General features: G+C 36.1%; 1 protein-coding gene across 2 annotated transcripts in view; it reads right to left on the bottom strand.

Annotated features, from left to right (window-relative positions):
• The window catches only part of TMEM67 (transmembrane protein 67), a 55,128-nt gene that overhangs the window by 34,675 nt on the left and 2,656 nt on the right, over window positions 1-17,797 (bottom strand). For both annotated transcript variants that reach the window (XM_045181657.2, XM_024572312.3), the window contains exons 3-7: window positions 16,702-16,795; window positions 11,442-11,541; window positions 9,704-9,773; window positions 9,526-9,600; window positions 1,624-1,686 (exon numbers count right to left, since the gene is read on the bottom strand). In XM_045181657.2, the coding sequence (XP_045037592.2) occupies window positions 1,624-1,686; window positions 9,526-9,600; window positions 9,704-9,773; window positions 11,442-11,541; window positions 16,702-16,795 (402 nt within the window). The remainder of the gene's footprint in view (window positions 1-1,623; window positions 1,687-9,525; window positions 9,601-9,703; window positions 9,774-11,441; window positions 11,542-16,701; window positions 16,796-17,797) is intronic.

The following is a 17,797-nucleotide window of genomic DNA, read 5'->3' on the forward strand; positions in this document are numbered from 1 at the left end:
GCTATCTCCCGCATGGTGTGACACTGATCTCAATTAATGTCTTGATTTGATTGCTATCCACTTCAACTTGTCTACCTGAAGTGGAGCATTGTCCAGTGAGAAATCTCCAGTACGAAACTCTGCAAACCACTTAAAAAAGAGATTTTATTTATTTATTTTGAGAGAGAAGGGAAGTGAGGGAGAAAGAGAGGGAGAGAAACACTGACGTGAGAGAGAAACACTGATTAGTTGCCTCTTGTACATGCTCTGACCAGAGCCTAAACCTCAAGCCAGGCATGTTCCCTGACCAGGAATTGAACTGGTGGCCCTTCGCCTTGCAGAGCTGACGCCCAACCAACTGAGCCACACTGGTCAGGGCTGCAAAGCACTTCTGACACATTCAATCTGTCACAGCACCTTCTCCATAGACTGCACAAATCTTTTTTTTTGCATTTCGGTTGAGTTTTTTACCTTTCTTAAAATAATAAAAGATAATATGCCAAAAATGTTGCTTTTTTCCTTCCATCTTTGATATTAAAATGGCTTCACAAAAATTCACCAATTTGGTAAGTTTTTTTTAAAATACATGCAGATATGACAGCTGTCAATACAATCTAACAAAATTGTTTCAAATAAAGACAACTAAGCACTACCAGAGCCATCTTACAGAAACAACCAAACGTTTTTGGCCAACGCAATACAAACAGAAGTATATCCAAAAGTGTACCTCATTTCTACAGTACTACCCTTGTTTGTGGGTCAACTATCCCTTAAACAAATGACTCTAATACTCTCCTAACTGGTCTCCCTGCTTCTGTCTTTGCCCCAACAAAATCTACCCTCCATGCATTAGCAATCCTTTTAAAATCTGAAGTTCAATCATGTCTTCCTATGCAGAAAATCCTTCTTATCTCCCTTCTTATCTCCCTAGAGTAAACTCCAGGTCCTAGCCCCAGCCATTCCTTTCATCCCTGAACTCATTTTTCCACTTTCCCTGCTCACTCTGCTTCTGCCACTCTAGCCTCTTTATTGTTTCTTAAGCACGAACGAGCCAGGTAACTCTGCTTTGGGACTTCTGTACTTGCTGTGGTCTCTGCTAAGAACATTCTTTCCTTTACATGGCTCATTCTGACTTCCTTCAGATCTCTACTCAAATATCACCCTTTCAAAGATGCCTGTCCTGACCACCCTAAGTGACATGGCATCCCCTTCCATTCTGTATGTTCTTTATCCTGATTTATTTGTCTCCATGGCACTTCGCATCACCTGACATTTACTTAAAGACTATAATTCCAAGAGATTTTTTCAATGTCTTTTTCTGAAATACAACACTTGATTTGAGAACAGGGCCAGGCACATAGTAGGTCATCAATAAACATTTACTAAATGACAGTATGAATCAGTGTTCCCTAACACTAAATTTCAGCTAAGTTCAGAGACACTCAATTTGTATATAATGAAATATAACATGAATAACATTTTTTTCTTTATGTATTCTCTTTCAATCTACTAGAAAGGGTTTATTCTTATTAAAGACTATGACTAACGAGATATAGCTAGTTAGAAAACTTTTATAATCTGGGGGAAAAATGGTACAATTCTTCAAAATGATATAAAATTATTTTTTAAAAAACTCAAACTTACCCAACAAGCAGCTGCTGATGATTGCAAATACTTTGTAAACCATTCTGAAGTTAAAGACATGCCCTGCAAACAAAAAGATGAATTTTAGTTTTAAGTTCCAATAAAGATTCCTTAACACTACACTGTTAGGAAGATATTAATACACATATTGTTGAATGCGAAAAGACTAACATTACTTTCTCAATGTGATTTGAAAAACAGACTTTGGACTATCGGTCTTCCAGTCACGATGGCAGCATACATAAACAAGGCGCACCTCCTTACATAACCACATCAAAATTACAACTAAGCTACAGAACGACCACCATTCAGAACCACCAAAAATCGAGCTGAATCTAACTCCTATAACTACGAAATTAAAGAAACCACATCCAGACTGGTAGGAAGGACGGAGATGAAGAATGATATGGTCCCGTACCCATGTGTGGTGGATAACAATCAGGGGGGATCTCTAGGAGCAAAGGGTCCCAGCCCCACACCAGGCCACCCAGACCAAGGTTACTGTGCCAGGAAAATAAGTTTCCATAACTTATGGCTGTAAAAACCAAGGGTAATTTAGGGTGTGGAAGACAGAAATTGCTGGAGTTCCAGGCAGTTCCTCTTAAAGGGTCTGCATACAGACTTACTCAGACTCACAGGCTCTGAGCTCCAGCATGGGGCTGGCAGATTGAAAGGCACCAAAGACATATTGGGAGAAACTGAATTGTCCAGCATCAGGGCCAGAACCAGGGGGCAGCTTTTTCCCAGACAGAAGTGGTAGCAGAGGCCTTTGTTTCTTTTCTGAGCCCTCCCCACACAAAGTCAGCAGGCAGGAGCCATATCTGAGACTCTAAGCCTGGTTCACACTGTTTGCCCCTTCCTGGTGACTCCCCGAAGCCCCGCCCTACTCAACTTTCAGGCCCACCAAAGCTGTTTCCAGTAGCTTTTCCATGTATATGGCTTCTCTTGGCTCATGCTTCAGATTTTCCTAAATCCTCTCAAACAGCATATGGCCACAGTGAGCCCTGTAACTCTGGCTATTCACAGGCTGGCCTCACATGGGCACCTCCAAGCCCAGCACAAGGAGCAGCCATCTGCAGATCATTCTGTCTTACTCCAGGCTGCCAGGGAGAGAACACAGGCAGTGGCTGACTTTGGATGTGCCAACAGCAATCAAGGTGCAACAAGAACGTGTACACAGTCCATATGGTAAATACACCTCTAGTACCCAGCTTGGGTGACAGGTGAGGCTGTGCCACTGGATCCTACAGGGCACCTACTACACTAGGCCAGGCTACCAAGACAGGGAGATGTAGCAGCTCTACCCAATAAATAGAAATAAACACAGGGAGGCTGCCAAAATGAGGAGATAAAGAAACATGGCCCAAATGAAAGAAAAGATCAAAATTTAGCAAAAGAACTAAACAAAATGGAGATAAGGAATCTACTAGATGCAGAGTTCAAAACACTAGTTATAAGAATGCTCAGTGAATTAGTGAGAACCTCAATAGCGCAAAAAAAAAAAGTCAGAAATGAGGGTTACACTAATTGAAATAAAGAACTATTTACAGGGAATCGATAGTAAGGTGGATGAAGCCAAGAATCAAATGAGAGATTTGGAATATAAGGAGGCAAAAAACACCCAGTCAAAACAGCAAAAAAAAAAAAAAAGAATCCCCCAAAGTGAGGACAGTGTAAGGAGCCTCTGGACAACTTTAAGCAAGCATACCAACATTTGCATCATGGTGGTGCCAGAAGGAGAAGGGTAAGAGCAAGAAATTGAAAACCTATTTGAAAAACTAATGACACAGAACTTTCCTAACTTGGTGAAGGAAATAGACATACAAGTCCAAAAAGCACAGAGAGTCACAAACAAGATGAACCCAAAGAGGCCCATACCACAACACATCATAATTAAAATGCCAAATGTTAAAGACAGAATCTTAAAAGTAGCAAGAGAAAAGCAGTTAGTTACCTACAGGGGAGCTCTCATAAGATTGTCAGCTGATTTCTCAAAAGAAACTTTACAGGATAGAAGGAACTGGCAAGAAGTATTCAAAGTGATGAAAAGCAAAAACCTATAACCAAGATTATTCTACACAGCAAGGCTATCATTTAGAATCAAAGGGGAGATAAAGAGCTTCCCAGACAAGAAAAAACTAAAGGAGCTTATCACCACCAAACAAGTATTATATGAAATGTTAAAAGGATCTTCTTTAAGAAGAAGAAAAAGAAGATCAAAATATGAACACTAAAATGGCAATAAATACATATATATTAACAATTGAATCTAAGAAACAAAATAAACAAGCAGAACAGAAACAGAATCATACATACAGGGAACATTTTTATGGTTGCCACGTAGAAGGGGGGTCAGGAGGATGGGTGAAAAAGGTGAAGGTATTAAGAAGTACAAGTTTATAGTTATAGAATAGTCACGGGGGTATAAAGTATAGCACAGGGGATATACTGTAGTAGTCAAAGACCATATGTATATGATCCAAGGACATGGACACTAGTGTGGGGATTGCCTGAGGGAGTGGTAGAGGGCTTGGTGGGGGGGACAAAAGAGAAAAACTGGACAACTGTAATAGCATAAACAATAAAATATAATTTAAAAATGAAGAAACATATTTTAATGGAAATATAAAAACTAATTCTAACCAATGTCAGTTTTTAGAAATAGGACCGCATTACAAAATCATGTCACATAGGCAAAAGATATAGGGAAGAAATTTGTCTATAGTCCAAGAAATTATTATGCCCATTTCAGTAATATAGAAAACTAAGTGTCAAAAAATAAAAGAAAAACCAGATCTTTACTTAGTATTGAATAGTTAACATTTGCTAATTTAGGATTATTATACTGTATTAAATTTGAAAGTAATAAAAAAGAAATACTGGTGAATGATTTCTAAGTAATTAGAGATTGGGGATATGTTGAGTAACAGTTAAAATCTCCGAAGTGGTGATTCTCAAACAATGATGGGCAGCAGAATCACCTGTGGAATTTCCTAAAAGCAGAAAATGCCTGGCTTCATTCCAAACAAAAAGAATCAGGATATCCAGGATGAGACCAAAGCATAGATGTGCTCTGAAAGCTACAGATACATGCCTCTGTTAAGAACTATTTTAAAGTTTATCTGTGCATACTGCTAAAAAATAAGATACTAGGAAGCACAGTTCAGAGTAAATAATCTGGACATGGACAAAGGAGATAAAACTAATTTAGTGGAACATTGCACCAGAGCTATCAAAGGAATCTAAAACAAAACTGAATCTCTACTTTTATCTCTTCAATAAGCAAAAGTTCTCACGTGTAAGGAAAAAAAATATATTCATGAAGGTTGAACAATGCACCAAAAAATGAGTAAAACTGGAATGCAATGACAACACATATAAAATGAAAAGCCATAGATAATGCCAGCAATAGTGTTAAAGTTGTACATCCTTTCATAAAATAATGAGCATTCATTTTAACCCAGGAATTTACAAACACTTAGGAAGTTTATTTTAAAGAAATAATCTCTCCAAAAGAAAAAACAAAACTATGTGCATAAAATGGTCGACAGCAATATTAAAAACAGAAAACTTAAATATTCAATGAAGGTACAATTTAAAACAAGAGTATTATGTCACTATTCACAATTATTATTATTATTGGTTGAGCCTGGAACATAAAAGAGAAACCAAGGTAGTGCCTAAAGACTTATGGAGACATGTCAAAATAACACAGGAACTATCTGAAAGGGAAGTACAACCTTGGGACAGTTTGAGCTTTGAAAAGAAGAATAACAATAACATTATAACACACTGAATAAATAAAGATTCTATGAGTTTATAGTAGAGCTAAAAAAAAAAAGCACAGAAAGTGCTCTTTACTGAAGACTGCAAACTAATAAATATAAAGAGAGTAACAGAATTGTAAATTCATCTAGAAATAACCAATTTCCTTGATTCAGGCAAGGCTCATCAATGGCTACTAAAATGGATGTTTACACAGTCTCAGAGTAAGGTGTGAGACTACCTTATGAATCAGAGTACCTTTACACTGGAGAGAAGAGGCAGATACCACCACAGCCAGGCAACAGAGCTTAGCATCACCAGTGATCAGACAATCTGACATTAAGTGCTCCTTGTTTTGATGCAATGAACTGTACACAGTAACTTATATTCTTGCTTGAAAATATTTCACTGAATCTAATCATAAGAAGACAATGAGAAAAATCCAGACTGTCATACAGTAAAAGCTGGCCCTGGCTATGTAAGAATCAATTTCATTAAAGCAGAAAAGTAAAAAAAACAAAAATCCCTCCAGCGGAACAGAGCAAGAGTCTCTGTTCTAAATTAAAGAAAACTAAAAAGACTAATGGCAATGCAGACTCGACTTGGGGTGGTGAACACACAACAGTGTGCAGATGAGATGACGTGTTGTGGAATTGTGCACCTGAAACCTGTATGATTTTGTTAACCACTGTCACCCCAATGAGTTCAATAAAAAAAGAAAAAAAATGGTTTAAATTAAAAAAAGATAAAAAGACTAACTGCAATTTGAAATCCTTGATTGGATCCTATACAGCACCCCACCCCCCAAAATGGGATGGAGGGTAAAAGACATTGAAACAAGTATATAAGGTAATTCTATTACATTAATTTAAAATTTTTTAGGTGTGATGCCAAAACAATGCCCTTTTCCCTAGGAGCTACATAATAAAGTATTTAAAAGGAAAATGTCACATGTTTACAACTTATTTTTTAAGTGTCTCAGAAAAAAATGTGTGCATACATGCATTTATATATACAGAGAGATAAAGCAAATGTGGCAAAACATTAAAAATTGGTTAACCTAGGTAAACCAATTTTTAAATATAGTCATTGTCTTTTTTCCCCAGCTTTTCTGCAATTAAAAAATTTTTCAAAATAAAAGTTGGAAAAGAGAAAAAAGCATGACACAATATCACCACTACTACCTTCAAGGAAAGTGAATGGGAAGACACTGACCTGTAGTGTTCTAAGTAGATTTTTCCAATTAGGAAGAGCGGATGTTATCGTGCCCATGCAAGTATTTTAGTATAGTTGGCAACTATAGTCTCAACATAAACCAATAAACATGCATTTGTGTATCAGTGTATCTAATCTCTGGTGAGTTTAATTACTTTGAACTGGTTCCTTAGAACCTGACTGACCTACAAGTTCACTGATAAAACTGAGTTCTTATACCAGCAAAGCTGAGAAGTGGGCCAAGATAGTTATACCATCTTAACTACATTTTCTTGACATGATTCATACATTGGCCACACAGAATCTATAATAAATTAACATTTAATAACATATTATTAAAGTTAGGAACTACAAACTTGTCCTTGGAAAAGTGTCAATCTTCAAGACTGGTACGTTTAAATAAAATACATTAGTCCTGGCTGGTGTGGCTCCATGGACTGAGTGCTGGCCTCTGAACCACAGGGTCACTGGTTTGATTCCCAGTCAGAGCACATGCCTGGGTTGCAGGCCAGGCCCCCAGTAGGGGCTGCACGAGAGGCAACTACACACTGATGCTTCTCTCACTTTCTGTCTCACTCCTTCCCCCTCTCTCTAAAAAAATAAAATAAAATCTTTAAATAAGTAAATAAATAAATAACATACATTAACTGAATCAGATTAACTTTACAGTTGGAATAGCCTTTGCCCGCCCACCTTCCCTTTCTAGCCGAGTAGTCTGCTATGGATCTACTGCACAGTGGTGTTGGGGAAAGGGGGGATGTGAGGTGGAGTGGAAGAGAGCTTTGTTACGTTGAGCAAAAGAGTAAATTGAGGATGAGGCCCAGATTTCTCACTACTGGAAAGGATACTGTGGAAAGTTTCACTACTGTCAAAAGGAAAGGCAAAAAAGAATTCTGAGGTATCACTTTGGAATTGAAAATATCAGTATGAACTCATTTATTTTAATATATATATACAAGATAAGTATCGACACAGTTATATACATACTTTCTAGCTATGTCTGCTAAGATGGCATACTAAAGTAGTAATCTTGGTTTCTAAATATTATTCTTAAGAGCTCCTTAGAGAGATGATTGATTCCAGGGCTGAGGCAGAAAAAGTCCAAGATGAGCCTGGAAATCTTGCTGTGCCAGAAAGTAAGGAAACAATTAAAGAATGATGGGGACATGTCAAAAGAGACAGGGAAGCCAACATGAAAGGGCTTCTACTGGCCAAATCTAGGGCAGTTTGAGCATTAAAACACACACATGTATTGGATTAAAACCAACTGAATAAAACAGGAACCCATGAATCCATACTGCCATTAATATACAAATAAATGTATAGAAATGAGAAGGAAAAATCTTCCTTATAGTAGAACGTTAATTAGTAAATGGGGAAGCATAATGAAAAGATACGTTAGCCATCACAGTAGTGGTTGATAAAGACAAGTGTCATCAGTGGATATTAAAGCTACTAAGTTAGTGTTAGTGACAAAGAGGAAACATAATTTTGGAAATTCCCCTAAAAATACTAATCAATCGCAAAGGGGAAATGGTAATGGTAAAGCAGACGTGGTGACTTTACGGCAGGCGATCAAGGTTAACGTCACTGGTGGTGGGACAGATGGACATCCCTGTGCCCCACCATGTGAGGCAATGCACTGAGAACAGCACTCCATGTTTTTTGTGGTTTCCCGCCAAGCACGTTCTAATTGTGAAGAAAGATGAGATACACCCAGTCGAGGATCATCCAGTAGATTGTAAAGCCTATAATCTTCCAAACCATTGAGTTCAGAGAGGAAAGACTGAGGACCCCTTACAGAATGGAGGAGACTGGAAGGACATGACTTAAATGGCTGGTGACCTGAGACCAAGTAAGAGAGAGAGACATTTTTAAGACTTTTAGCAAAATTATTTCAACTTATTTTGAAAAGGAAAAAGTGAAAATTAAAGACCTACAAATGTGCTAATGGGATACAGATGTTCACTATAATCCAAATCTAAAGAAGAATGCCCCCAAAGACCTGCATCTTGTTACAAATGAGCCAAATTTGATGATCTCAAGCTCCCTATGCATACCCCTATGTTAGCATTTATTCTGTTGTTTTGCAATTATTTCGTACGTGACTATCACCCAACAGGACTTTACTGAAGGAGAAATTTTTGCTTTGTTCATCAAGATCCCAGTTTCCACCATGATTATGGCTATCCTCACAGTCCTCCTAATTGCTCCCACCTATTCAATGATGATTTTACCAACCAGATCCTAGCCTGTCCGTCCTAAGCTCTGCTAGTATACTGGGTATCCTCATTGCTTATCAACCAACTCCCAGTCAGTCATCTAATGCCTATTCTCTTGTATTTGTGACCTCCTCAGTGCCAAACCATCCATCTACTTCCCATTTTGCATCCCAGATGTTGTCATCACCAGGATCTGTCACAAAAGCTCTAACTCTATGCCAACATGCTCTCATCTGTAAGTAAGGAAACTGGCTGGATATAAATAATCCTCATTTCTCCAGCAACTGCCATGTACAGGGACTGTGAGGTAGGTATTACTATTATGTCCAATTTACAGACAATTAAACTGAAGTTTAAAAACGTTAACCAAGTCCGAAGATACAAAGCAGATGACTGGTAAATCCGGGGCTGGAATCTAGTCTCTGGTGCTCCTAACTATATTCTGCTGCATTCTTTATAGGATCTACAATGGACCTGCCCAGCCTGAATATTCTGAGATTCACTGAGAAAGGAATGAGCTAGGGTAGAGAAGACAGTAACTGAACTTATAAATTATAATGCCAAGCTAGTAGTCTTAGACTGATAATTTCTGTTTTAAAGTGATTCACACGTAAGTGTTCCTCATTGTAGTCCCAAATTAATTACCAAAGAAATGCAGACATATTCTTAACAATGAAGCAAAAAATGTAAACATACTCACAAGCTCTCCATAACGTGTGGCTGAAATTACACGTGGAGGAAAATTCCCCGTGCTGCTGAAACATAAGCCCCCTGTCTAAAAAATAAATGAATGAATGAATGAATGAATAAAACAGTTTAGGGACTAGTATAAGTAATTTAATTAAAAAAATATATTTTATCAATTTGATTAGCCTTACTAAAATGTTAGGTTCTGAACACGCACAGGACCTGCTGGTATTAATGAATGTTGGCTCACACCGGACACACCTGTCAATATAACAAAAAACATTTTTTAAATGCTAATGAATTATACTAAACCTAAATTTAATTAAGAACTTGTCTTCCTAAACACCGGATTAGACTCATTCAGCTAAGCAATTACTTTTAATAAGTAAACAAATTAAAAATATAAACCCTGATTTGAATAATTTTATCCCTCTCTTAGTATTACAAGGCAAGGTATAAGTAAATAAAATTAACCAATAATAGGACAGTATTCTTGCCCGGCCGGTGTGGCTCGGTGGGTCGGAGCATCATCCCATGCATCAGAAGGTTGTGGATTCCATTCCCGGTCAGGGCACATAACTAGGTTGTGGGTTTGGTCTCTAGTTGGGGCACATGAGGGAGGCAACCGATCAATGTTTCTCTCTCTCTACCCCCCTCTCTCTCTTCCTCTGGAATCTCTCTCTCTATATATATATATTTTTTCCTTTAAATAAGAGAGTATTCTTTTGAAACCACATGGATTGTAAAGAATAAATACTGAGTAGCAAAGATGGTTGTGTCATTCAATTAACAAAAGAGCCCAACAAACTCATATAAATGAAACCCAATCCATTTTTATAAGTACTTTTATCAATATACTTTTATTTTCTCTGCCACAAAGCAAAAAGGCAATGTATGCTGAAAAGAAACATGTATCTACTCCTTATCACGCCTCAAGTCTATTCATGAATAGACATTCTTTGTTAATTTTAGAAAAAAATATTTTTCATTAATGAATGATATAAAAGGACGCAGGGCATTGGACGAGTGAGGACACTGATGGTTTTAGGTGGGTATTAATTACTTGCAAGATAGAGCAGGTAGGAGAAGGGGCTACGACATGGCACAGAACTCCAACTAGGCTTAGATAGGTATTGGAGGGGAAAAACTGAGGATCAGCCCAGTAGTCCATATTTATGTGCTACGATGCAGGTCAGCCTGAAAGAAGAGATGATCTAACACGAATTATCCCCAGAAAAAGCTGCTCAAGTATTTTCTATGTTAAACTTGAGAACTGAAGAGAAAATTGTGCTTAAAGAGAGGTCATCATGTAGCCTCTAAAACTGAAGTTGAAATAGGAATAATGTGTTTGAGTTAGAGAAAGGGAGTAGTGTGTGCGCTGGTGTGTTTGGTGTGTACACGTGCCTGCACAAAGGGGAACAGAACGTGATAGAGAATAGGGCTATAATAGGGTACCTGAATTTATTTATCATGTTAATATATTTTCTTAGGTAATATGGCATATAAAGCGCAATACCTGATATATAGTAACGATGCTGAAAATAGAAGTTACTATTATGTACCATATATTACAGAGTATGCACGAGTTACATAATAACAAACAAAAATAGCGGAACACTTACTCTGTAGCACTATGCTGAGAACTTAATATATTTATTTCTAAGCTGTGATAACAGCCTATGAACTAGGTGGTATGTCCCCACCCTAGAGATAAGGAGACTAACTTATTGAGCTATCCAAGGTCAAACAACTGATAAGAGACAGAATCCTATTCTGGGCATCAGCTTCTTTAGCTGCTAATTCCTACTTCTATCCTTCCCCGGGTTATTGTGAGAAGCAACTGATATGATTAGAAAGTAATTTAAAAAGGTGCACATTCTGCATATATATATAAAATGATATTAAGTCAGCACACAGCACACCGCTTACCTGTTTCCTAAAGCATTTGCTACTGTAAAAGAGTTTTCGTTTTCATCACAGAGCTTACAAGTCGCTTGAGACAACAACGCTCCATTTACATCTCTTTCCACTAAACAATTTAAAAACAAAATTAAGATATAACTTGTTGTCAACATAAAAGCCTGGGCATGCTTAGTAAAACTCACTTGTAATTCTAATAATTCTCAAAACACCTGCTTTGCATTAAAAGCACGTTAAGCACCTCAATAATACAGAAAAGTGAAACCTTCCCCATTCACATCAAAGTATTACAGAAACTAATTTTCCAAATCCTCAAAATAACAAAATAATATTTTTTCTTCAAAAACTTCCTGTGCTCTGCCTGGTGTGGCTCAGTGGGTTAGGTGTTACCACACAGACCAAAAGGTCATCTGTTTGATATCCCGTCGGGCACACGCCTGGGTTGTGGGCCAGGTCCCCAGCTGGGGGAGTGCGATCGATGTTTCTCTCGCACATCAATGTTTCTTTCCCTCTCTTCCTCCTTCCCTTCCCCTCTCTTCCTCCTTCCCTTCCCCTCTCTCTGAAAATAAATAAATAAATCTTTAAATAACTTTTCCTGTTACACTGGTTATGGGGAAACAAGCATTTTCGCAGACTGTTGCCATGTTTCTGCAACTTAGCTTTTGACAGCATCTACTAAAATTTTACATTCACCTACTGTACAACACTAAAAGTCCATTTTTAGATACCTAACCTACAGAAATACATGTACATGTGTATAAGGATATTCATCAAAGCATTATTGGTTAGAATATAACCTAAATATTTAAAATAACAAAGTAGATTATACTGTTAAGTGAAAAAAGTATGCTGTAAAACAATATTTTTGGTATGAAATATTTATATAAAAATACTACATATTTCCTGTGACTACAATGCACATCTGTATGTTAAAAAGAGAAAAAATAGATCCTAAAAGGACACACACACACACAAAATGATAACAATTACTTTGGGGCTGAAGGAGTAATAGAGAAACAGCATTGCGAAAAAAGGCCAAAGACCGTTAGTCCCAATCATAATGTTATCCATACTCTCTTAAGGTTTTGCAAGGTGGTAAAAACAAATTTAACAGAAGTAAAGGTGAACAACTTATTCCTCCTACAGTCATCCTGTCTCAGTAAATGGCAACTCCATTTGATCATTTCCTCAGTTCATCTAGAATCTCCTCCTTTCACGCGTCACATAAAAAAAGAATTAGAAAACAAAGATGCAAATCCTGTCAGCTCTCTCTTCAAAGTGTATCCAGAAGCTGAATTATTCTCTCTGCTCCCATAACTATTACCTTGGCCCAGTGCCATCATCTGTAACCAGGACTTATGTGACAGATTCCTAACTAGATCCCTGGTTCTATTCTCCAGGAAGAAGCTACATTAAAAACTAAATGTGATCATTTCACTCCTCTGAAAACCTTCCAATGGTCTTCCATCTCATACCAGTTCATTTCCAAGGTCACTATGTAGCCTAAAAGACCTTACATGATCTGCAAACCATCCACTTCTCAGACCCATCTGCTTCTGCTTTCCTCCTCCTTTGCTACAGCCACGTTAGTATATTGCTGACCCTTGATTATACCAAGTATGCACCCATCTTAGGACCTCTGCATCTGCTATTTATTCCCTCTGCCTAGAATGCCCAGTTTTGTCACTTCCTTCAAGCCTTTGCTCAGGCATCGTCGCCTTTCTAGCGAGGTCTTCCAAGATCATCCATGTAAAATAGCACCCTGCTGCCTCTCCCTTTGCTTTGTCCTATTTGTCCTCCTAGTACTTATCACCACCTGACAGGTATACCCATTCATTTGTTTACTCTTTCTCTTGCCATTGGAATGTAAGCTTGATTCACTATTGTACCCTAGCACCTAGCATGTGTTGCTCTACAGATATTTTTTTTAATTAGAAAGATTTAAAATTGGGAGGTTTCACCTAAAACCTTTGTATTTCTGGCATCTCAAAAAATAGGCAAGTCTGTTTTCCTGGGTTCCATGTGATGACAATCTGCTAGAGCTGAACTGGGGCTTGCTAGTGCCCTTTAGCTTAAAGGCCCTTTGGTGAAATGAAATTTTAAAATAAATTTTAAAATTTATTTTAATGTTTTATCAGCAGATATTTACAAATAAATGATTAAGTATGATGACACTTCCATGAAAATTTTCAAGGCTGTATAGAGACAAACAAATACATGAAGCATTTCTGGAAAAATACAACAGATAGCAGTCAGATTAATCTGAATCATTTCCCTGTGGAGAATGTTTGATGAAATGTCTATACCTATAGACTATTATGTCATTCAAGGCCTTCCACAATCTGGACCAATGCACCTTTAAACTCAGCAAACTGATATTCCCTTCATAGTCAATCTGGATTTTTTACATTTATGCTAACACCCCTGCTCACACTTTAACTTCTGCCTGGAATAGTCTCTTGCTACCTTTGAAACACCATTAATCCTTCAAGGTCCAATCATTACACTGCCTTCTCATGGCAACCTTTCCACACAACCCTGGTTGTTCCTTACAGAACATTTATTGCCTATAGTGGTCAACTGATTATTTAACATGTATGCCCCTTGTGAAAAATCTTTTATTGCTCTCCTGCTCTGCACATTATTTTTCCATATGTGTGCCCTGCCTTCTAAATAATTTTAAATCAATTGATGGTAGGAATTTTTCCATTAAGAATGATATTTAAAGAGGTAATATTCAAACTGTAAAAATAAAAGGCACAGAAGGATTCAAAGTGAAAATTAAGCCTCTTTCCCAACCCCTTCCCTCCAGACACTCAGTTCTCCACCTGAAGCGAGCATTGCTACTAGTTTCTTATGAATTCTTCCAGAATAGGCTATGCATGTACATGCCTATACAAGCATGTATACATATATAATCTTTTTTAGAAAACATAAATGATAGCATACCAAATACATAAAATAGTGCTGATAAATAGCAGGCACTCAATAAATATTCGTGTATGGATAAATAAACTTCTACACTTCACTGGTTTACTTAATATATCTTTGATTTCTTTTCAAAGCAATACTTACAAAACTGCTTTATTTTTCTACAGCTGCATCTTATACCATTGTAAGGATGTACCATAATTTATTTGACTAATAATCTCCTGACAGACTTTCGCATTATTTACAATCTTTTGTCTTAGGAATAATGTGGCAATAAAAAGACAAACATGAATATACTTCTTCAGTCATTTATTTACCTGTACTAGAACAAGAAATTCCTAGATAAAGGCTTGCTGGGCAATGATCTACATTTGATAAATACTGTCAAATTGCTCTCCACAGAAGTTGCAACCACTTAAACTTCCTCAATAATACATCACTGTTTCCCTGTATTCTCGCAAACACATTGTCAAAATTCGAAAAGTCTGACAATAAAATCTGATTAAAAATACAATTTTAAAATAAAATTTCAGTTTTTTTGAATAGGCAAGAATTCTGACTTTAATTCTCATAATCCTTACATTGTTGTAAACCTTTTTTTAATTTAAAAAATGTTTTTAGTTACAGTTTACATTCCATATTATTTTGTACTAGCTTTAGGTGTACAGCATGGTGGTTAGACAACCATGTAGTTACCAAGTGTTCCTCCTGATATTTTCGGTACCTAACTGGCTGCACACAGTTATTACAGTATCATTGACTATACACCCTATGCTGCACTTTAGATTTCCACGACTATTTTGTAACTATCAATCTGTACTTCTCTGTCCCTTTACCTTTTTCACCCAGTCCCTTAAAATTTCAATTAATATTATTCTCTGAGTAAGGTTGGGCAATTTATTCATGTTTAAATGCTTTTTTCTCTGCAAACTTTATTCCTGATTTTTGGCCATTTAAAAAATTCAGTTATTTATCTTGCTCTTATTTATTTGTAGAAGTTTTACATATATTACAGAACTTAACTCTCTGTCTATTGTATAGATTATAACTTTTTTTCTACTCTGTTGTTTACTTTCTGGTATTGTTTATGATTTTTTAAATTTTTTTATATATAATCATATTTACCAAATTTTCTTCCATAGCTTCTAAGATTTTTGCCCCATACTTAAAAGGCCTATTCAATACTGAGATATAAAGTGTTTCCTATTATTTTTTACAAACTTTCATAGATTCATATTTAATATTAAAATATTTGATTGACCTAAAATTTATTTTTAAGGAGTAAGGTAGAAACCCAACTTAGTGTTTCCCCAAATACCATTTATTAATCAGTCTTTTCTCCACTGATATAAAACGCGACTTTTATCACATGTGGTATGTTCCATCAACCAGTCTGTTACTCATACGCTAGCCATAGATGTTATTATAGCAGCTATAAAATGTGTATAATATCTGATGGGGTTGTTTCCTCCTCTTTCATAATTTTCTTGGCTTCCACATATTTTTCTACAGATAAACTTTAGAATTAGTTTTTGCAGTCCCTAAAAAAGAGAAACAAAATCCTAGTAGGATTTATTAGGGTTCCTTTAAATAGACTTGGTATTGGGAGAGCTGACATCTTTACAATATTTTATCTTCACATCCAAAAAGGAGATGTATACTCCATTTATTAAAGCCTACCTCTGTGTCCCTCAATAGCATTCAAAGATTTCTTCAATTAACTTCTCTTGCACATTTATGCCTCAGTATTTTTTTTTGCTGTTGCTACTATACATGAGCTCTTTCCTTCCTTCACAGTTTCTAAAGGATTACTGTATGAATAAGAAGCCTACTGATTTTAGAATATTAATTTTGTTTTTAGGAACCTTTACTTGGTTATAATGATTTTTAGTGATTCCACTGGGTTTTCTAAACATACAATCAAATCATCGAAAATTAATAATATTTATCTTCTTTTTTAATTACTCTATAACCTATTTCTTTCGCTTACCTAAGTACATCATTTACATCTCCATCTGGGTCCTGACATTCAGAGGAATGCTTATATTTTTTCCTTATTAGGGATCATGTTGGCTTCTGAGTTGAAACATGTATTTTATCATATTATACTAAGGAAGTATCCATCTAATACTACATTATTAAGAATAAAGAATTTTTAAAAATCAGGTAGGGCTTTTTTATCTTCTTAATGCCTGCTGCTGTCTCAAACATCATCAAGTTTTGAACAATAGTAATAAAAAAATATTGTTAAGAAATCACCGTACTATTTCAATTAATGTCCTTATCAAAAACAAATACAAAAGAAGATGTGTTACTATTTCATAAGACATCTACTTACCTAAAATATGGCCAGTAGGACAGTGGCATTTTCCTTCTGCAGTTAAACCACTAGGGCAAGAAATGCAGTTCCAGCCATCTTTCGTAACAGCTTTCTGAATTAAAAAAAAAAATCATTTTCTCCTTAATCAACCTTTTCCTCCTTAACTGACCATGTAAGTCCAAAAGCCACAATAGTGTATAATCTGCAATTTATATTCAAATACATCATGTGCACATAGGCCACATAAAAATTTCCTTGGTAGCCAATTTGAGCTTATATTCCAAAATTAAGATACACATTTATAATTATATATTGACTCTGGGCAATAGTTCTTCATGATTTTCAGTTCAAATGAGTCCTTACTTTCATAATTAATAGCCATTTAGTTTTTCCATTTACAAAGATAAAACAACAAAATGCAACAGGATTTAATAAATAGCTAATTAATAGTCCTACTTGCCTTAAAATAATTATTCTAGTTTTAAAAAATCCAAATACATTAGCTTTCAAAAATCAAGTTATGATTCAAAACAGGCAAATGTTACATATAGCTAATATGCAAAGTTGTTAAAATTAAATTATGAGGGTATTTCCTTCTATCCATTAACAGTTTTTATTACTAAAGGTTTTTGGTAAAGTATGACATCATTCAAAATTGGGCTTATTATATGACTTAGGAAAAACCTGGGACAATACAGTGAAATATTGTATTATTTAACCTATTGTATTATATTACAAACATCAATGTAGCCAAAATTAATAGAGAACAATGGCAATAAAAAACAATGCCACAAATTATTTTAAATTTTGGTTGAAAAACTGGATATATCAATAAATGTTCATTTATTTGGCAGCACATATATATAAGACTATTTAAAAGTTATGATTTCTGCCCTGGCTGTGTGGCTTAGTGGATTGAGACCAGCCTGTGAACCAAAGGGTCGCCAGTTCACTTCCCAATTAGGGCACATGCCTGGATTGCAGGCCCGGTCCCTGGTGGGGGAGTGGTACGCGAAAGGCAACCACACATCGATGTTTCTCTCCCTTCTTTCACCTCTCTCTAAAAATAAATTTAAAATCTTAAAAAAATAAAATAAAAATTATGATTTCTTAG

The sequence above is a fragment of the Desmodus rotundus genome, chromosome 8, assembly GCF_022682495.2.
Source record: "Desmodus rotundus isolate HL8 chromosome 8, HLdesRot8A.1, whole genome shotgun sequence".
In the NCBI taxonomy this organism is placed as follows: Eukaryota; Metazoa; Chordata; class Mammalia; order Chiroptera; family Phyllostomidae; genus Desmodus; species Desmodus rotundus.